The 21,923-nt window shown below is 36.8% G+C and overlaps 1 protein-coding gene across 11 annotated transcripts in view; it reads left to right on the top strand.

The window, feature by feature from the left end:
* Positions 1 to 21,923, top strand: part of KIF1B (kinesin family member 1B) — a 95,093-nt gene that overhangs the window by 48,643 nt on the left and 24,527 nt on the right. For 6 of the 11 annotated variants that reach the window (XM_062593677.1, XM_062593674.1, XM_062593675.1 and 3 more), the window contains 9 exons: positions 9,765 to 9,864; positions 10,605 to 10,753; positions 11,372 to 11,550; positions 12,602 to 12,739; positions 13,476 to 13,724; positions 19,029 to 19,147; positions 20,667 to 20,752; positions 20,899 to 21,028; positions 21,353 to 21,515. In XM_062593677.1, the coding sequence (XP_062449661.1) occupies positions 9,765 to 9,864; positions 10,605 to 10,753; positions 11,372 to 11,550; positions 12,602 to 12,739; positions 13,476 to 13,724; positions 19,029 to 19,147; positions 20,667 to 20,752; positions 20,899 to 21,028; positions 21,353 to 21,515 (1,313 nt within the window). Of the gene's footprint in view, positions 1 to 1,514; positions 6,530 to 9,764; positions 9,865 to 10,604; positions 10,754 to 11,371; positions 11,551 to 12,601; positions 12,740 to 13,475; positions 13,725 to 19,028; positions 19,148 to 20,666; positions 20,753 to 20,898; positions 21,029 to 21,352; positions 21,516 to 21,923 lie in introns of those variants that run through there. The other 5 variants (XM_062593680.1, XM_062593679.1, XM_062593678.1 and 2 more) reach the window with 3 other exon arrangements.

Below are 21,923 nucleotides of genomic sequence, written 5' to 3'. Positions count from 1 at the left end.
ACATGAATCTTGTGCTATAGAGCTTGTTGACTATAGGGTAGAACAACTTTTTTTCTTCCCTTTCATTGTTTCCAATATAGACTATACTGTACACCCTACTCTTTGTGGTCTCTTACACAAAGTTTTAAGTTAGCTTTAGTAACCTGCAGTTCAGAGCCAATGACATGGATTTCTTTTGATTTTTAGAGTAATTGACTGTTGTTCCTGATTACGTATTATAATTTTTTCCTGTGAAAAATACAAACGTTAGAAGTTGATTAGAGGTTTACTTACGAATTATTGAAGATTTTATGGGTTCTAGTGGATCACATTAATACATAGGACTTGTTTGTTAAAGAGATGTCTTAAGTTAGACTACTTTTTAAAAAGGATTATTAACTTTCATTTCTGGTTGCAGTAGGCAATAATGTATATACTTAACTTTCAGTGGCAGTATCCCTGAACCAAACATTCCTAGCATATGGAAACCTGAAGCACTGCTCAATAAAAGTGATTTAGCAAAAGATGGAAAACTTTTAATGAAGAAGCAAAACAAGCATAACTCTTAGCAAGTGTGTGGAAGCTCCAGGCTCTAGGGTTTGAGAAGAGGAGAAATCAAGGATATCAAATAGAGAATTCATATTAAAACAATAAAAAGGTCATTACTGCTACATTCTTCTGATACTCATTCTTCGGACAGTCAAGATTGTTTTGTTTTTTAAACTAAACAGCAAGGTGGCAAAATGGAGGAAAAAAAAAACCTTTGAAACTCTGAATCTGGATATCCCTTTAGCTTGTAGCACATCTTGGAATATGAACCACTGTCTTCACCTGTCATAGTGGCACTTGCAGTCCTTTTAACATTGAACCTTTCAGCTGCTTCTGTTTCTTTTTTTCTTATCGTCTAACACTTCTCTGGCTGCTGTTGTAGTGAAGCGGATTCTAAACTTGAGCATCCCTGCAACTATGTGCAACGTTACTAACAAGTGTTAACCTGACTTACTCTGGCTGCTCATGACATCTTCTATGATGGCTGTTGTGTTCACCAACCTGGGGAGGATTTGCTGAAAGAAGCAACAGCAGTAACCAAGGCAAATGTGTGTGGTGGGGATTTGCATGTGTTTGTAGCACATGAGGTGCGATTTACACTTGTGGGGGTTTTTTAGTTTTGTTTTTTGGTCAGGAGCTTGGTTTTATTTGATCTAATTAAAGATCTATATAAAGCTGATCTATTTAATGGTGTTGGAAATGATTGGGAGGGAAGACTTTAGATTATCTCCTTTTGAGTTGACAAGACTGAAATATAATGTTAATCTTGGTTTAGTGAAAAGCACCAATTTTGACACTCCGTGACTCTTGAAGATGCATTTTAATGTCTTAACACTCAGTCTTGAGAGACTTCCTTATCACTTGTTCTGTTTTGATTTTTTGATTTAGTTTTCTTTGCCTGCTACTTCTTGTTTAGCTTTTCCATTTCCTTACAATTTTAATTTTGGTTATTTTGGGGCCACTTCTTGATTTTTGTTTTTCCAAAGGATGCAGACTCTGATAGTGGGGATGATTCGGACAAGAGATCGTGTGAGGAGAGTTGGAGACTGATCACTTCACTGAGAGAGAAGCTGCCCCCCAGCAAGCTCCAAACCATTGTAAAAAAGTGTGGTCTCCCCAGCAGTGGGAAGAAGCGAGAGCCTATTAAAATGTACCAGATACCCCAACGCCGGCGGCTTAGCAAAGACTCCAAATGGGTTACCATCTCAGACTTGAAGATTCAGGCTGTGAAAGAGATATGCTATGAGGTAGCACTGAACGATTTCAGGCACACTAGACAGGAGATCGAGGCTTTGGCCATTGTTAAAATGAAAGAGCTTTGTGCAATGTATGGGAAGAAGGATCCAAACGAGCGTGAATCATGGAGAGCTGTTGCCCGTGACGTTTGGGACACAGTAGGAGTTGGAGATGAGAAAATAGAAGATGTTATGGCTAATGGTAAAGGAGTAACTGATGTGGATGACCTTAAGGTGCATATAGACAAACTGGAAGATATTTTGCAAGAAGTAAAGAAGCAGAACAACATGAAGGACGAAGAGATAAAAGTTCTTAGAAACAAGATGCTAAAAATGGAGAAGGTTTTACCTCTGATAGGGTCTCCAGAGAAAGCTCAGTCAACTGTAGCTAATGCTAAGTCTCCAAATTCTGCTTGTGTAGAGGATGTAGATAAAAAGCCCACAGATGATTTAAAGAGAAGCGAGAACGATGATCTCGCTAAAGAGGAGCGTGTTTCTCAGTTAATGGCAGGTGATCCAGCTTTCAGACGTGGGCGATTACGTTGGATGAGGCAAGAACAGATTCGATTTAAAAATCTGCAGCAGCAGGAAATAGCAAAACAGCTTCGTCGACAAAATATGCCTCACCGATTTATCCCACCTGAAAATCGCAAGCCCCGGTTTCCTTTCAAAAGCAACCCCAAACACAGAAACTCATGGAGTCCAGGCACTCATATAATTATCACAGAAGATGAAGTTATTGAGGTTAGAATTCCAAAAGAAGATGATAAGAAAAAAGATGAAAACAAAGAAAAAGAAAGTAGAGCTGCTTCTAAAGACCCTCAACAGCTGTGGAGTCTCTATGGCCCTCAAAGGAATCAAGATAATATCCAAATTAACAGGCAGCAGTTAAACACGCAGTCACAGCCTAGCAATCAGCAGCAGCCATCACCTCAGTTGCGCTGGAGAAGCAATTCTCTCAACAATGGCTCTCAGAAAAGTTTGAGGCGTCAAACATCTGGCTCATCTGAATCATTGCACTCCTACAGTGGGCAGCAGAACCCAGACCTGCAGACTTTCCAGCAGAAGCGTCATATCCACCAGCACCGCCAGCCTTACTGTAATCACAACAATGGAGGCAATGCAGAAGGCAGTGCAGCGAACTTCCACCCAAAACAGACTGACCGACTTAACCACTATAACCAGTTTGTGACACCCCCACGGATGAGGCGCCAATTCTCCGCACCTAACCTCAAAGCAGGCAGGGAAACTACAGTATGATTAGTCAGTCAGCACTAGCTTGGGGGAGGAGGGAAGCAGGGACAATGCTGGCTTTTCATTAAGAAACAGCCAGGATTGGCTTTGCTCATGTCTTGGGTTTTGTTTGGCCAAGTAGAACTTGAGTGATTTGACACACAAATACAAGGTACTGGCCCTTCAGCCTGTTCGGTTTGCATGTGACTTCTGGTTCGTTTTATCAACCTTGATTGGAAGAACATTCTGAAAAATTTTAAGAACTTTTCATAGACTAGAATACTTGGAGGGAGGGATGTGGAGAGGAGAAGTTCCTTGCTAGCTTATTTACCAATTGTTTTTGTTTCTTGGAGTTTTTTTTTCTAATGCTGAAGATATTGTCTGGAACTTACAAAGTTTTACCTTCCTCTTGTGTTTTTATGTAGACAATCAAAAGAGGAATTTAGTTTATAGCATTGAATGTTTCTTGTGACCTTTTTCTTAGAAATGAGGAAACTGACCATCTGACTTTAAAATTGATCTGGCTTTTCAGTATGGTGTTTTCCACTCTTAACCTAAATTTTTTAATAGTAATCTATAAACCAAAAGTTGTTGGCTGACAAGATATGTGGCTTTTTGTAGATAGACAGAATTTTAGAAGAGCTATTGGGTCACACAACAGTCCTACTCTCTGATTAGAAAATGTCTTTTGCCCTTCATCATAAGTTCATAATTACTGATAGGAAATTGCTGAGACAGTTAAACCTGCCTGAATGGACTTCTATGTTGGAATATACATATAGCTGGAACAATATTACGGAAAAAAGCTTTTTATAATTCTTGTATTTCTAAGTATAATAGTTTTTAATTATTATACAGAGATCATGGAAAGGAACCGGGGTAGGCTTTTTTTGACACTCTGAATAGTGTAGTTAGCCTCAAAGAGCTAATTCTTTATATTTTATTTTTTCAGCTTTCTTGGGCTGTGAGTCTGGGAGATGCTCTTAAAGCAGTTTTTCTTACGAAAATTTATAGATCACTACTCTGAAATGGTTGGGGTAAAGAAAGAGGTGGAACAGTTTGATTTTAATATGATACCTCATGTTAGTGCCTCTGGTCCTGAATTACACCACTGTTTCAAGGCTTGTTTAACAGAGAAGATCACTTTGAGGAGAAAATAAGATTAATTTTTTTTCTTTCCGCTCTCAAAGTGCAAATTACAATTTTTAATTTCTGTTTTAAGCTGAAGGTGCCTATTCTTGCAAGTGGATTGCCATAAAACAAATACTTTAGGTTGTTTCATACCAATTACATTAAAAAAAATTGATTAAAGAAATAGCCTTCATAAGTTTGAGGGTTTGTCTCAGTTGGAAAGTCTCAATTTTAATTAAGCAATTTCTTTGTTTCTGAACTTCAGTTGAACTTCCTTCTAAAAATCTGTGGACTTAAGTATAAGCCAATCTAAAGCTTTGAGGAAAACCTGTTTTGCTGTTAAATTTGAGTATGCTTTTTTTTTTTTTTTTTTTTTAACAAACTTGGCTACTATACCAGATTTGGTGAGATAGGTCCACTTTGCAGTGCATTTGTACAGTTAAATGACTTGTGCTATTTTGCACAAAAATCCTTGATTTACTTGAGGTTGCTTATTTTTGATGAAATACAAGCCCTGCTGGTAATTGTTACTTCTGCATGTTTCAGCATAGCTTTAGAAGAGTAGAAAGTGCCTTAAGCTTACCTTCATCTTATTTTTGTTTCCTATCTTCCTTTTTTCTTCCATTCCCAACTGTGCATGGTATAGGTGCTGGTTGTAACTCATAGGTAAGTGGCAGCCAGGCACCATTTTTGTATTGTTTAATCAAGTGTCAACACTGCAGTCTCTGCACATGTTACTGATAATAGCATACTGGCCCTCTGATACTGGAGATCCAAAGTAAATTCTGACTTTCCTGAAAGAATCATTTGGTCCTACCATTTGGGCCATTTTTTGGCAAGTTTAATTTGTTTGTCCAAGTATGGCTTTGCCATTTGCATTTGTTTCATGCTTTGGTTTACTTGAACAAAGGAAATAAGACATCACCTCAACTTCCTTGGTTCTTCAAGGGAAAAAAGGCTCTGTAGACAGGCAGTATTTTCTTTGAGCTTGAGTCAGCATTGCAAAATGAATTTTGGACTGCAAATAATGTTGTGGTGTTACCTTTATTTTAGAATTCTGTTTTAGTAGTATGTTGTACTTCGCTTTGGTGCAAAATGGGTAATGAGTTCTCTTTCATATCCTCAAAAAGCCTTGGACCTTTTTGAAAATGCACACTCTGGAAGTTGTTCTCAGCTCTGTAAGAATCATTGAGCTGAACAGTTAGTCTGCATAGGGGTGAATGGTGAGAGAAGACCAAACCATTTTCTTGTATGCCCTCTGTGTATTTTGTGCAGCATTGTGATTACCTGTGCAATATCAGCACATTTGAGCATACAGTAATTTTGAAGTCCATGCAACTGTGTGTCCTGACATGGAAAACTCCTGCTACTTAATGCTTAAGTACTATACTGCAAAAAGTTTTTGCCAACTCCTTTTAGCTTAAAATTCTAAAATATATCTGTAGATGTCAGGATGATGATGAACAAAAAGCTAATATCCATCACTGTTGCCCCACTTTTTTAGAGCAGCTGTAGAGAAACAACCGTACTTGGGTTTTGTTGTTGTTTTTTTAAAGCCTTCTTCCTGGCTTTTAAGAGTATATTACAGAAATTAAACTTTAGAAAAGAACTCTATAAAATTGCTCACTTCAAGAATCGAATATTAATTAAAATGCAGTTCCTCATCTGTAAGAGAAACAGGGTGAGAACTTGTGGATCTCCTTTAAGTATTCAGAAATATGCACAGCTCTCATCTTAAATTCTGTATTAATGGGGCTAAAGAACACTAATACAGCTGCTTCCATAGAAGGCTGTGTGAAAAGGCTTTCAGGCTAATGGAAACATGGCATCCATGATGGGAGTGCTTTTCCAGGAAACTTAACTGCCATTGCTAAGTGCTGATGTGCTATGTGCTTTGACAGCTGGCTTGTATCCATCCACCTGTGCTTAGGTGATGATTTGTTAAATATCCTTTAAGACTCACTAGGGACATGTGGATTGGGGGGGAGGGGAATGCATGCCACTAAATCTCCTCTGATTCACTTCAGCATCCTTTCTCAAGCAGTCTGAATTTAGTAATCTGTCAACCATAGAGGATGCTATTTGTATGAATGTGTTCAGCATAGTTTTGGTATCTCCCTCTCTGTTTGTCCTAAGTTTTATATGTTAAAATTGACTCAGATACTTCCCTTCTGAACCACTTCAAGAGCTGCCAAATGAGAAATCTATGCTGTGTGCCCATTTGTACTGTAAAGAAGGCAGTGAGCTGCCTTTTAATTAAATGGGATTTTCAGATCTATTGTTTAAAAAAAAAAAAAAAAGTTTTGGATTGTCTGAAGAGCAAGTGTCTGCCTTGTGAAAAGCAGAACTGGTTTGTATTGTAACAAGTGCTCTTTCAATAAACTATGAAATACTCTTGAAAAGTGTCAGACTTGTCTTAGTGAAATGGAAATGAAACTTGATTGTAGTCTTGTGTTTCTTTTTTTCTCATGGGTTTAGTATATTTTAGCTGAGTTAATTTTTCTTGAATTGTTCCTCAAGCTGTTTCTTTTATGTCTGCCCTGATTGTTCTGCTATAAAGTTATGTGAAAAGCGATCTGCACAGATTAGCTTCTACAATCATGGAGAATTGTGTGATGTGTGGGGTTTTTTTGTTTGTTATTTTAAGTTATTCATAGCTCAAGGGTATATACAGGAATCAGCCACATACACTACAGTACCTTCTTAGACATCACCTAGGTCTAAATAATAATTTAAGCTATTATGGTACAGTGTTCTGATTTACAAAGCTGTTGGTCCAACCTGAATGTACCTTTTTTTTGTTGTTGTTTTCTAGAAGTCCATGATTAGCATGGCCCTAGCTATTTCCATGCCCCCTGGGCGAAGTAAACATTGCATCCCCTTCATCCATGTTCACGCAGCTAATGATCCTGAGTCTCAAGCTGTACAACAGTATGCTGTGGCTTCCAGGGAATCTGGGGCCTGGACGTTCAAGATGTCTTCCAGATGAATTTTTTCCTTTTCTAGCAGTTGAGGCACCTTTGTTTATCATGTTACTAACAATTATATGTGTATAATCACTAATCAGATCTGGAAATGCTGCTTAGGAGAGCTGTCTGGTCTGTCAGTAGAGCAAACCACCTCTTCCTTGTACAGTGCAACCAGTGCCCCTTCTGAATGAGCCAACCAGAAATTCATCCTCTGACCAACAGTACCAGTTATTTTTAAATGCTGCTGTAGTATCAAGTACTGCAGCCTTTCAGCTTCTCCAAACAAATCTGATGAAAGATTCTATGTAAACATTACTTCAAATGCTTCTTCCTTCGAGCTTTTCTGCAATATATTCTTCATTCCTGGAATTCTGTCACTCAAAATGCAGCCTCAGAATATCTCTTTCAGACTGCAGAAAAACAAATTTTTTGCCTTTCCTTGAAAGTAAGACAAGCTTGCTTCTGTCACTTCAGATCTAAATTCTTGTCTTTGTTTTAAATGTAATAGTATTATCTAAATGTATGGAGGGGAAAAAAATAAAGATTGTGCCTTTGTGTTAAAGATTTTTATAAGAACATTTTGGGCTTTCCAGAGCTATTGATGAGTCTGAAACCCCCTTATCAAATTATGTAAAAATTTTGTTAGTGAATCATTAAAAATGTCAGGAGGAGTATCCAAAGAAATTTACCATCTTTCTGTGATTCTTTTCTTGCTAGGCCAAGATTTAAAAAACATAACAGATATACAGAAGGATGTCCTCATACACAGTTAGTATACAGCCATCTTGGAAAGAATGGAGTGGAAATAGCTGAAGAAGAAGCATTTTAGCCAAATAAAATTTCAGAAGGAAATTTAAAAAATTAATGTGGCTCTTATGCAAACGCATTATATCTTCAATACTTCGGTTTTCTCTTTTTTAAGTATCGGGGACCTGTAAGGATCTTAGCCTTACTGGAAATTCTGCACTTTCAGCATATTTTTGTTCTAAGAACACAGCTTTTTTTTTAATGCCACCTCTACGAAACCTTATTTCAGTACTTAAAAGAACACACTTCAGAGTTACCTGCTTTCCAAATACTGTCCCAATGTCTTTCTGGCTGAACCTGTGTTAGAATTTGATCTGATCACATTGTGACTCTATGAAGTCTTGTAGGAAAACAAAGGTACAGGAGAATTTAGCTGGGATGCTTGAATAGCATGACAGGACTATGTAAAGGTTTCCCTTTATGACTGACGTAAGATTGTCTGCAAGAAATGAATTGGAGAAGACTTTGAGGATTTGGGGACTGTGGAAGAGGTAAAGGCTGGAATGCAACATGAACGACTTCAGGAATTCTCTTAAAGAGCTCTAACACTTTTAATGAATTGCTGGTGCGTATCTGCCTCTATTTCTATGTAAAAATTCTGAGAGGCCAATTTAATTTGTGTCATACATGCAAAAGAATTATCTTTAAAAAATAACATACAGTAGGTCCTGGACCTGGAGCACTATGACTGTGTTTGTTCCAAATGTAGCTGCAAAAAAATAGTAACTAGTGCAGAAAAAACAAATGGTGGGAAGCATTTGTTTTACTAGTAAAAAATAAAGAGTTATTAGATTGTAGGGTGTATTTATTTCAAGGAGTAATTATGCAGAATAGGAAGAAAACGATCTTACAGTGAAGAGTGCTGCCCAAGACTTACGGCCCTGTTTCTGCACAGATTTTTTTACATGCATTATGGGGCAGATTGACTGTTACCTCCCAGGAATTGTTCACTCTGGCAAGCTTCTGCAGAAATTAATTCCTTCCCTCAGGGCTAAGATCTGTGCTTCTCCCTTTCTAATTTATGGCTATGTCTGAACACTTTTCCTGGTGGACTTTCTCAAATAGTGGCTCCTGGGAAATGGAATTTAAATATTTCCTGCAAGAGGAACCTGTATCTTGGATTGTGTCTTATTCATGTATTTTATAAATATAAATATACCTGAGGAACAGGGGCATAAAGTTCTCTCCAGAAAAGGAAAAGACCTAGTTGAACTTCATGGATCTCTTCAATGTATTAGGGCATGGAATGTGTTTAGAGCAAATATGTTTCTGCTGTAAATAAACTTTTTATCTTGGAAATGATTTTTTTCATCTTCTGATGTATTAAATATACATGGGAAAAATGATACTTACACACTAAGAAGAGAACCTAATTGAAAACAAAATGTCTTTATTCTAAAACTTGAAATGAATTTTGTAATCAGTAGCATTCATAGTCCTTATGCTTGAGATGAATGATCTTTCATTTTTTAAATTTATGCTCTTTCTGATTCTCTTCTACCTCTTAAAAAAAAAAAAAGTAGATTCCCAAGAAATCTACTTTTTCCTGTCTTTAGGGAAAAACCTGAAATGTTCCATCTTAGATACCATGAGCATTGATACCTGATGATTAAAATTATATATATAATCTTGATTATATTGGCCTCTCTTAGGGACATCCTTGTCCTCTCTTTCTGTTTTTCAAGAAGGAGAGATTCTACTACAACAATAGATGTTGGTATGTAACCTCTGAGAGTTAATACAGACATCTTTATATATCTGTTCTTTATCTCTGTCATTGTCTGATGTGTTTGTGTCTCTTTACTGTACTCCTTACCTTTGTCTGTCCTTCTGCTACACAATATCTCCTCTCTCTCTACAGGACTATGAGAGTAAGCTGCAGGCCTTACAGAAGCAGGTAGAGACACGATCCTTGGCAGCTGAAACAACAGAGGAAGAAGAAGAAGAAGAAGAAGAAGAAGGTGAGTTTGAAACTAAAAGTACTTTAGATATAACAAAGCCTAAAGGAATAGTTGCTGTATAATGACTCTCGCAATAGATAGAAAGCTTGCCTTGCAAATCCATGAAATTCTTCATGACCTCTAATTCTGTAATTTCTGTAGCATAAAGATACAGAATAGACCTATGTAAGCATTAGATATGCATCCCCAAATTCACTTGATACTCAGATTAGTCTAACCACAAGCTTTGATTTCATGGTCTGGAATCAGAAGGAATCTGCATATTCTTGGTTCTAACAGAGTTTGCATTTTAAACAAAAATGCTACTAATGTCTTTGTTCCCTTGTTTTGTTTTTGAAGTTTTTTTCCTCCTTGATAAGAATTCTTAGAGTGTGTGCTGTGAGATTATAACTCCATTTCTGGACAGTATATAAAGAGCTTTATTATTCCCATAATATGTGCTTTTTTTCCAGCATTTCAGCATTTGATTTTAATAATTGCTAATTAACTTAAATAATAGGAGTAGCGTTTGTTTTGTTTTGTCTGCTCTTTTTAACTGGTTTGTTTGTTTGTTTTCAGTGCTAGTGGTAAAATACTGAATCTAGTTTTTCTCACTGAATAATAAATATGCAGTTTTTTGTTTTGTTTTCCATTTCCAGAAAAATTGTTTAGAATTTGTCACAGTCATATTAGATACTGCCTGTGGTGATTTAGAGAAGAAGCCACGGTGTTTCATGACATTGTTTCTTTGCTCTTTCCAGTGCCCTGGACACGACATGAATATGAACTAGCTCAGTGGGCTTTCAGGAAATGGAAATTTCACCAGTTCACTTCATTGAGGGACCAGCTCTGGGGAAATGCAGTATATCTAAAAGAAGCTAATGCAATCAGTGTAGAGTTAAAGAAGAAGGTAAAGCCAAGCAAAATATCTCTTTGAGTGTTTTGATTCATTGATATTGACTGTGTAATTCTGCTTCAAATACTGAGTTATTTGTAGTCTTTAGTTGCATGTCTCTTGCTTATTGGTTTGAGTTTTAAAGGATTCAGAAAATGATGAGTCTCTATAACTGAGACTCCTGATTGAATGAGTATCCCATGCAAATCTCTGATATATTCTCCTGTTCTTCACTTTTTTCATGTTTCTTTCAAGTACAGGTACATGCACATCTCCCCAGAGACCTGTTTTTTTTCCTTTTCATCTTTAGCTTATTGTGGTCATTCATCTTTCCAACAGAGGAGAAGTAGGTGCTTCTACATAATCTGTTGCAGTGTGTGCTAAGAAAGGTCTATAGTTTCCTTGATCTGTAGTAGCTTTGGAGATGAGAGCAAGATGTTTCTATTCAACTGCAAAATAACTTTTCTGTGACATTGAAACTAAAAAACATTTGACTTAACAAAACTGAATCTGTTCTCAGGGATCACTCAGACATGTTTCATATTTTAGCTGAGTTATGTCTCTATCCTGTGTTTGCAATGCTGCTCTCTTGACTTCTCTGAACTAAAGTAAGTTTTCTTTTTCTTCATTCAGGTGCAGTTTCAGTTTGTCCTGCTGACAGACACCCTCTACTCACCACTGTCTCCAGAACTTTTGCCCACTGAGATGGAGAAGACTCATGATAATAGGCCTTTCCCTAGGACAGTGGTAGCTGTGGAAGTCCAGGACCTGAAGAACGGAGCAACACATTACTGGTCATTAGAAAAACTCAAGTATGAGAATATTCTTGTAGCACAAACTTCCTTATATCAAAGGAGCTTTGTTGATATTCCCTCTCCTTGTTTTACTTGTGTTTCTCTCTGTGTCTTCCCAAATGCTGACTTTTGAGACACTGCAATATGTTATAATCCAGCTTTCTGGATTCTTTAAACAAGTGCATTTGTTTTGCAACATCTCACCTAGCTTCCACATTAACCTTATTAACATGGACTTAGACTTTTCTTTAATCTCGTGAGGCATGTCACAGCTCATCTCTCTGCATTAATTCCTTTCATTAGGAAGATTTTTTTTTTCCCCATCTCACTTTATATAATCTAGCATTATGGGACGCAATTTAAAATACAATGCTTAAATAAAGAAGATTCTGCTTCTACTGAAATTGCCCAAATTCTGATTGTCTGTAATTTGAAATAATTGGTTTCAATCATAGTCTTGCAAATATGCACAAGATGTTTGTTTTTCCCATTCACTTCTGTCAAAATACTCTGTAGAACTTTTTTCACTAATCTCTTGTGAAAGAGAAAGATGTTGCAGTATGAAACCTCTGTTTTCCTCAGTTAAACCTCAGTTAAATAAATATAAATAATGGAATCATTTTACTTTTGACTGAAAATGCTAATGTTTCTGAAGTGGAATGCAAAAACTCCCTGAAATTAATCATCAACATCACCTGTTGATGGAGGGGGTAGGGAGTAAGCAAAATATGTGCCAAAATAAGATGTGAAAGAGGAATTTTTTTATAAGCTTGAACTTAATCTGAGATTAATTTATTCCTCTGCAGTGATCTTGCCTCAGTATGTTGTGGACTTAACCTACAAAATTTTTCCCAGAATTGCTAGCATGTCAGAGAATTAGTACAGTACAGTATTCAGGCTGCTGTGTTCTTTATTTTCCCTTTCTTCTGTGTATTTTTCAACAAAGTTTTATTCTGTCCCTAAATTCATCTCCTGTATTTGGTAGATGTGATTTCAGTTTATCTTTCTTTATATTCTGTTTTTTTTCACTCTGCATTAGTTTTTGTCCATCCTATTTTCTTCTATGCAGACAGAGGTTAGAGCTGATGCGTGAGATGTATGACAGAGCTGGGGAAATGACATCGAATACACAAGATGAGAGTGAAGGCGCAATGACTGGCAGCGACCCCTTTTATGATAGATTTCATTGGTTCAAGCTTGTTGGAAGGTATGCAGTGATAATCTCAATTCCTTGTACAGAGATGGCTCTTGTCAGTTCTTGGGTGGGCTTTTTCTTTGTATGCAACTGTAAACTGTATAGCTACTAGTGAGTTGCGTGTGTTGTCTTTTGGGGATTTTTGATAGATTTAAACTGTAGTAAAGAGGATAAAATACTTTTCAGAACTTTGCCAGTACTGGTATAACCTTGTAGAATCCAATTCCACTGGATCTTTAAATTCTAAGTTTATTTTTTTTAAAAAAAGTGCCTAGCGAACTTCTATCTAAAGTCACTGGAGGAGCTGTGAGACTATGAAGAGTGCTGGAAACTGAGGGAAAAAGTGGCTCAGGGCCTTACTTGTGTATGTGATTCAGTTTGGTCATATCCTTCAGAAATACTGAATGTCTGATGGGATTCGTTAATATTTGCTGATGTCAGCTGCATCTTTACAGTTTTTTCATTTACAAAATTGTGTATTAGAAATAAGTATTATAGCTCTGTTGAATGGATGTGCTATCAATATCTGTATGATCAGCTGTGTTCATTTTCATTTGCTTTCTGCTCAGTTCAAGAACACCTCATATCTGACTTTCTTAGCAATCACTTTCCTTACGTTTCATTCCAGTACAGATGGTTTGCTTGTTGTTCAGATGGGCTCTGTGCTGATGGTAACAGCTGCCTGTTGAATGAAGCATTCTTCTATTCCCTCACTGTGTTAATCGGTATTCCGTTAACTGATATTTAGCTCCCCCATTTTCCACGGCTGCGTCAATGAGCGTCTTGCTGATCGCACACCCTCCCCCACTTTCTCTACGGCTGACTCTGACATCACTGAACTGGCTGATGAACACCAGGATGAGATGGAGGACTTTGATGATGAGGCCTTTGTGGATGATACTGGCTCCGACGCTGGAACTGAGGAGGGATCGGATCTCTTCAATGATGGGCATGACCCGTTTTACGACCGGTCCCCTTGGTTCATTTTAGTGGGAAGGTTGGTGAGGTTATTGTGAGAATGGCCAAAAGGGACCAGCTCTTGCTTTAGACTGCAATGGCTTTGCCTTGTTTTGCATGGAATATCTATCAAGCCAAACAATAAGTCATATACATAAATTGGAATTGCCAGAGATTGAGTGTAGTTTAATGTTAAATTTCAAGTTCTACTGTCAACGGATTTGGTAGTCTAAGTAATAATTGAGAAGGTGATCTTTAGATCAGACTGCATGAGTGAATGTATTTCAGAAATATATCAATGAGTGAATACTTCTCCGATAACTGTCACATAGAATAAATGTATTTTTCCTTGTGTATAGTAGTATTTAAGCCTTATTTATATGAATGCCCTACTTGGCCATTGCAAGATCCCTAAGTAGTTTTGTAGGACGTAATTTTCTTCTCTGAAAGAGAATCTCAGAATGTAGCATAAATTCTTCAAGTCTAGTCCAATACATCCACTTTTGGAAAACTCATCTATGTAGTCTGTGTCTGATGAGAAAAGATAGCAGGGGGAGAAAGAAGAATGACCCTTTCTGGATAAGAAAATGTGTTTTTTGAGATGAATGACTGCTCAGACTATGTATGAGTCTTAGTAGCATTTATTACATAGCGGAAGATAATCATTAAACCTCATTGGCTGTTGTTTTTATCAGTGCTGACCCCATATGCTATGTTCGTCAAATTTTTGAAAGAAGTTTGCCTTGCATATTTAAGAGTATTACCTATTTTACCAATCTAGATATGATTAAGACACTGTCTGCACTGTCTGACCTCAGTCTATGGTATAGATACTAAGGACAGCAAGTTGCGTTAGAAGAATGTGATACTTTCCACTGTTGCTTCAGTATTACTCAAACAGCTAGTAACATGTAACTGATTACAAGAAACTGTAATAATGTATATAGTTCCCCCCCCTGTTCTGCTTCCTCTCCCCAGATTTTTTGGTTGATCACACAGTAAGCCATTCTACTTGCTTAATCAGCAAGGCAGGTGATCATCAGAGGTATCATGTGAAAGAGGCAGGGGAGTGGGGGAGACTTCATGGTTGATATAAGGGAGGAACAAATAAGAAGGGACCAAAGCTGGACTTGTGCTTTCCAAGATTATAAGCAGGGAAGATCTCCTGATCAGGAATGTGGGGTCCTTTTGCTGTTTTGTCAAATGTAGGAAATTTGACTCTATTTATAGAAAGGGAACAGTTTGTTCTTTGGAAAAGTGGAGAAAAAATCCTGTTAGATTCATTCAGCTGTATTGCCTAACCTCACTCTTTGTCTGTAGAGGACTTATTTACAAGTTGTGAATGGACTTGGAACTTCCTCGATCTAGTCTTTGAAAAAAAAAAATACATATATATATATAGTTCCTAAAGATGCAAGGAACTAAAATAGTTGTCTTTGATATCTGAGGCTTTGTGCCCTTATATGCAATATCTAGTAATGTTTTTTTTTAATTTAAGTTCTTTCAGGTTAATCTGACCCATGGAAGCCATTTAACTCACTTGGTGTGGTTGTCAGCCAGTTTTAGCATGTGTGCACTAACTGTAATGGCTAGAACTGTTTTTGTAACAGTGCTGGCATAGTTGGTGTTTTTTACTACTGTGACTGTACTTGGAAAAAAAAATGAACTATTCATCTTGATTTCACAGTTCTATTACTCAGATTCTTCAGGAAGTACTACATGACTGGGGCAAATGCAGCGTTTAAAGAAAACAGTCGTGCTTCCTAGCAATTACATAACATACTTTCTTTACTGATATATTAGAAAAAATACTGAGCTCTGTATCTATATAGAGACTTAAAAGGTTGCAGTAGTAAAACTAGCCTGAAATCACATAAACTGCATGTGCTGAGGAACTCTACTTGAGTTGTAGGTTGCATTGATGAATGAAATGAGTGTATAGTTTGTATTCTTTATGAATGGCAGCTGAATCACTCTTATTTGTAGGTCAAGTTCAATATGTTTTTCTGTGCTGATTCTGCCAGCAGATTACTGTTAGTGTTTTTTATCACTGTCAAGTACAAACCATTTTCATTGCTCAGTATCTCCCAGCATGAAAATTCTACTTTTGAAAAGTGTGACTTAGCTGTCAGAAGATATGTCCATCTAGATAGGTAGTGTTCAATTCATAATAAACCCAAAACTCTAATATTTTCAGTTAACTGTATGCTACTTTGTATGTTGGAAGTATATGTGGAATGTGTGCAACAAAGAGGATAATTTTCTCTGTCATTAGCAGTGATGAGTCAAGTTGCAAAAGAAAGGATGAGGAGGAAAGATTGATCATATAGTTATCAAATTCCTTGGGCATCAGAGTATTATTTTCCTGTACTTTGTCTGCCTTTTATTTGAACTATAACTAAGGAAAAGAAAAAGAGCTGGTCCCTTTAGCCATCTCTGGCATGCTGGGATGTCTTTAATTCTGATTCTATTTAATGGTGTGCCATATCAAGTATTTGCTATTTTTTAAGGGAGGTGGGAGAGGGTTATGATTTTTTTTTATTATTTTGAATTGATGTGTTCGTTTAAAAAAATTTGTCATCATTCTGAGTTTTCTTGTTTTTGTTTTGATTTAAAAAAATTGTTTGTTAAATTTCATTTCTAGTTTTGTTGTGAGTATGCCATTTTACCTCACCAATCTTTCTGCTAATACAGCTCCCCCTCTTTCAGTCTGCTGGGCTAAGGTGCAGGGGAACACATATATATGGGGTGTTTGGAGAGTGGAACAATCTTCCCGGGTGTGGGAAGAGGAGGAGGATAACCTTAATCTTTCATCCACTCCTAACTTGGTATTGTCTTATCATGAAGTAGCTGGAATGGCACTGGAAGGCAATATTGCTGCATAAAACAGCTCTTTTCTCTGTACGGCAAATGTGTTATTGCTCTCCATTCTACAGAAGCTATCCAACATTTTCTTCATCAAACGGAAGCTTAAGACTTCTTGCATTATGTGATTTTCTTTCTCTAAGTTAAAATGATTGCAGTGAGTTTGATAACTGCATGGAAGGAACTGAAGGAAGATAAGAAATGTTTTTCTTTGAGATTGTCGTATTACTGACAAAATTACAATTGCTGACTAAATTGCAATTGCTAGTAAAGCTGAATGTTTTTTGCTGTCATGTGTTGGATAGCGACTTCAAAACTTTGACCATGCACATTAAATCTTCCATGTAGCTAATGTTTTTATTTTCTAGTAGTTTGGCTTTGAAGGAGGAAGGCTTCTGTAATCGCTGCCCGTATTAGTGAAACTGTCTTTTATTGTGTACATACTGATACAAGGCTATTTAGATCCCTTTCTGTTGGGGAAAAATGTCTGTTTTCCCATGGTCTAAAATGTGGCCTTTGAACTGCATATGTTTTTCCTGATAAGCATATAACTGCATACCTTCCTGAACTCCATCCTTGGTCCAGTCCAAGTGAATGGTTCCAGTTTGTTAGTGGAGAGGGTTGATTTTTTTTGGTATAGTGGGTTCTTTTTCAAATGAACACTACCTGACGTTTCAACCCTGAAAATTAAAACCAATAAACAAAAAGCCCTTCCTATTTTGTTACTTTAAATTTAACATCTTCTCCCTGACTGTGCTTCTCTGATTTACTAGTGTTTGCCTCACTTTGGAGCAGACTGAAAAGGAATTAGATCCTAATCTTAGACCAATGTTAAGTTGCTGTTTTCTGTTGTATGGTTTTGTTCATATTTTGGTTTTTTTTTAGCTTTATTAATCGTTCTCTTTTCTATTGCATTTTGTCACCACTTTGTTTTTTAGTAGAATTATTTTCATTTCTTTGGTTCACTGTTGACCCCTAGTTGACTACCTTGTCATTTCAAGATTATTTATTCATGTGGGAACAGACATGCGAACCCAAGGAGGAACTTGCTTTTTCTAACTTTGGTTCTTGCCTATTTTTTGCAAGGAATTGAGTCCAGATCAATCTTGTTGTGTTTACTGTGCAAGCTGTACAGCACCAAACAGAGGCAGCAAACAAGTTTTATCTCTCTCTGCCCTGTTTTGTCATGCAGGACTTACCCTATGAATATTTAACAATAAAAATTACAGATTTGAGGAATTAAGTCTACTTAATAAAGACCAATAAAAAGAATTGTGAGGAGCAAATCCAGTTAAAACAAATGACCAATATTTCTGTAGAATTTGATTTTCGTAAATTCTTAAAAATCACATACTTAGTTGATTAGTTGCTCTTAATTTAGTGACTAGTAAAACTATCATTTAGGTTTCTATGCATCTCAGCATTCTTCTGAATTCTGAAACAACTCATCTAAATCAAGCCTTTTCTTTTCCCCCCCTTGTCAAGAGCTATCTCTGACCTTACCTGTTAGGCTTCTGCGCATTTAAAGCTCTGTTCAAGCTAATCCATGCTGAAATGTGGTATTTCAAGAACTGTTAAAAGTCATTGCAGAAATTTAAAATAATTTCATAACATTAGTCTAATTTATAATTAAAATATACATATACAATAGAACTTGTTAACTTTCTGTTCCAAAATAGCCCCTGTGTATAGCTATATACAATTTTAAAAGTATATGGCAGGATCTTCTGGCACTGGCCTTAAATGCTGCTTTTCCTGTTGTAAATGGTAATTTCGCTATGGTTTTTCTAGAATAGTGTTTTTTTTTTTTTTTTTTTTAATAAGTAAATATAATACTTATAAAAATATTTAGATATGAAGACTATTGTAATTCTATCCATATGCTCAGTGAATCTTTCAAGAAATCCAAAGGATGACTTACAGTTCATTGGGGATTTTTGACTACTCTGTGTACAGTGTTATCAAATGTATATGGAGGAGAGAAAATATTCAACTGAAAATCTGTTTCGAAAAGGTTTTTTTTTTTTATTATTCAGTAAAATATTTGAGGCTATGTGAACACAGAAGATCAATTCCCTTGTAATTTGTCACTTGAAACTATGATGATAGGATGGCAAACTTAATACCTTACACTCACCTTAGTAGAGTTCTGCTATCTTGTTAACAACTCTGTTCACAACTGTAGTGCATCTAAAGTTATCTTTTATAAATCCATCGTCTTAAATGTTATTTTCATATGCTTTATAACTCACTAATATAGAGTCTGTGTCTCCAGTGTACCCTGATTTAGTGTGTTTTGTCTTCCTTAGTTAGCCTTGACACTGCTGAAGAGCCCTTTGTGGGCAACGTGAGCACAGTGCAGGTCTAACAGATGAAGTAAAGTAGCCTGAAGACTTTGTCCCATTAGCCAGCAAAATACTGCAGTCTGGTTTTGCAGATGATGGCCTAATGTTGGTTTTATTTTCTTTCCTATTACCAGAGCATTTGTGTACCTGAGCAATCTACTGTACCCAGTGCCTCTTATTCACAGAGTAGCTGTTGTTAGTGAGAAAGGAGAAGTACGAGGATTTCTGCGGGTAGCAGTACAAGCTATAGCAGGTGAGATGCCCAGTGACCTTTATATTGCAACTCTTTGGTATGCCATGAACAGCTGCAGCCTTAAAAACAACAGCAACAGAACTTTACAAGCATCCTCTCTTCCCCTCAAATATGAGTAATTTTAACGTTGCAAAGTTCTAGAACACTTGCTCTTCTTTATTAACTTACTTTTGAAAGTCTCTTTCATTGGTGTAAAGTATGTGGACCAAATGTGGATAAATCTTGAAATAATGACAGTGGTCAGATTTTGGAAATTACAATATTGACCACTGAAGATGGTACTTGGCAGCTAAGGCTACTTAAGATGATGAAAAGGCAAACTAATACTAGTAAGTCTTAAAAACTAAAAACAAAGTAAAGGTTCTGTTTCTAGCACACTGTATATGCAAGTTTGATAGTTCAGGTGACTTGTAAAAAAGTTACAATATCAAATGTTTATTCTTTTCAAACTCTCCTTCTGAGTAATGCACAGTATAGGCACCATCATTCTCTGATTGAATGGTATGTGAAGAAATATCTGAACTGATGGCTTTCAGAAGAGTAAAGAGTAATCAGCATCTGTTTTCCTTTCCATTGGCTGACTGAAGTGTGGAGAAATTTAGAAGCTACTTCACATACTGTTTAATCACCAAGAACTATGAACTTTTCAAGAGAGCAGGGTAGATATGCGGGAATAACTTCTTTGTCCAGTTTTGAACTGCCACTGTATGTGTGTCAGAGCCTAACTCTCTACTCTGCTAGTCAGCTACTAACATATTCCATTCTGGAGTGAACTGGTTGAGTTTTGCTCTTGGTGGTCTCATCCATCCTGATGAGAGCACAGATATTTCCCATAATTTGTCTACCCTTTCTAGCAGTGGCTAACTGCCAGCATTTCTTTACTGTTTTGGCAGGGTAACCCTAGAAGTTTCACTCTCCATGGAAATGTATCAGGGACTCTTAGTCCCTGCCAAAGTGTTTCTTACACAGAAGATGAAACAAAATCTATTTTCAACATACACAAAAGTTTTATTTCTAGTCCAATTTGCTCTGCTTGGTGTTGAAATCCAAATAGATGAATGATGTGAAAGAAAAAACTATGGCTGTTAGAAATTGATCTGGGGACATCTCTTGAAAAAGGTCTGTGACTTTATTTGGTCCCTATGGAAAATTTTAAATTCTGAATCGTGGGATTTCTCTGGCAAGCATGCATTTACTGTGAGAGAGTGGCTAGCAGTTAACCAAGCCTCCTTATTGGTACCTTCCACCAAGAGGGACAGGACGGATGGATAGATCATGGAAGATCCTTGCAAACTTACAGTATGTACTAACCCACACCCAACAGTTTATGGTGGATAGTTTCCTGCTAAGACTTTTCCAACGCTTGTTATAATCTGCTGTTGTATAACTGGAATCAGACTTCCTTGATTGTAGGGAGTGGTTTCCACTCTAGTCAGAATTTTCAATTAGGTAACTTTGAGGGTGTTTCCTCTCCTTCCTGTAAACTTTTTTTTTTTTTTCTGGTTTGTTTTTTTTTTAGCTGATGAAGAAGCCCCGGATTATGGATCTGGTATTCGACAGTCTGGCACAGCTAAAATTTCATTTGACAATGAATATTTTAATAAGGTAGGAAACATTAAAATTGAATTAGGTTTCTTTGAGAGGAGTAGTGTGTGTTTCTAAATAAAGAATAAGTAATATGGGATAGGAAGAGGGCAGGAAAACTAGTAACTGCGAGAGTCTGTCACATGCAGTATTGCTTAATTTTTCAGAATGATTTTTCTTCAGTTGCAATGACTCGGTCTGGACTGTCATTGGAAGAATTAAGAATTGTGGAAGGGCAGGGTCAGAATTCGGAGGTCATCACTCCTCCAGAGGAGATCAACAGAATGAATGACGTAGGTGAGTAAGAAGGATGGAGTGCTTTGGAAAATGTAAAGGAAACTTGAGATACTTTGCCAGTTTTAAAAAGGGATTTTGAGTCCTTCAAGAATATTATATAGATGGAGAGGTGTTACCTATGGGTTGGATATGATAAATGCTGAAGTTCCTTTATATGAAGAACTATACAGAAAGACTGTTCCCAGATGCCTGGAGTTTTTGATAATCAAAAACTAACGTGTGTTCAAAAAGAACAGATAATGTGATTCCTGTTGCCTGAGGAATATTAAACAAAACAAAACAAAAAACTAGTGATTTCATATGGGCTGTTTGTGTCTCTTTAAGACCTGAAGTCAGCCACTCTGCTGGATGGAAAGATGGCTATAGAAGGATTCACTGAGGAAATTGGTGATCATTTGAAACTGGGTAGCGTTTTTACCTTCCGTGTGACAGTGCTACAAGCCAGTGGCATCCTTCCTGAATATGCAGATATTTTCTGCCAGTTCAAGTAAGAATTTATCCTTGTTTTCATTAGGCAGTGAATGGTTTAATGGGAGAGCAATTAGTAGTGAGAATGGTTTAATGGGAGAGCAAATAGTAGTGAGAAATGGAGGATCTGACAGTTTTTCAAACCATTATGGTGTAGTACAGCAGAGGAAAAACATCTTGTCAGTCACTGGAATTCCTGTTATGATCAGTACCTGCTTTGTGTTAACGTGGTGTTTAGAAATAAAATTTTGCAGAAAGGAATTAAGAATCAGAGTGGACTCTTCTAGTGACTCTAGTTGTAGATATCTTAAACTTTTGTTTGTAAAAGCTTTTAATGTTGACTATTCAGTATTAGATTATGCATATGACCAGCTGTAATAAAAGCTATATGACTGTTGGATGAATCAGTAGCTCTCAAGTGATGGTA

This window comes from Rhea pennata, chromosome 22 (genome assembly GCF_028389875.1).
Source record: "Rhea pennata isolate bPtePen1 chromosome 22, bPtePen1.pri, whole genome shotgun sequence".
In the NCBI taxonomy this organism is placed as follows: Eukaryota; Metazoa; Chordata; class Aves; order Rheiformes; family Rheidae; genus Rhea; species Rhea pennata.
This window is presented reverse-complemented; position numbering and strand designations above follow the sequence as displayed.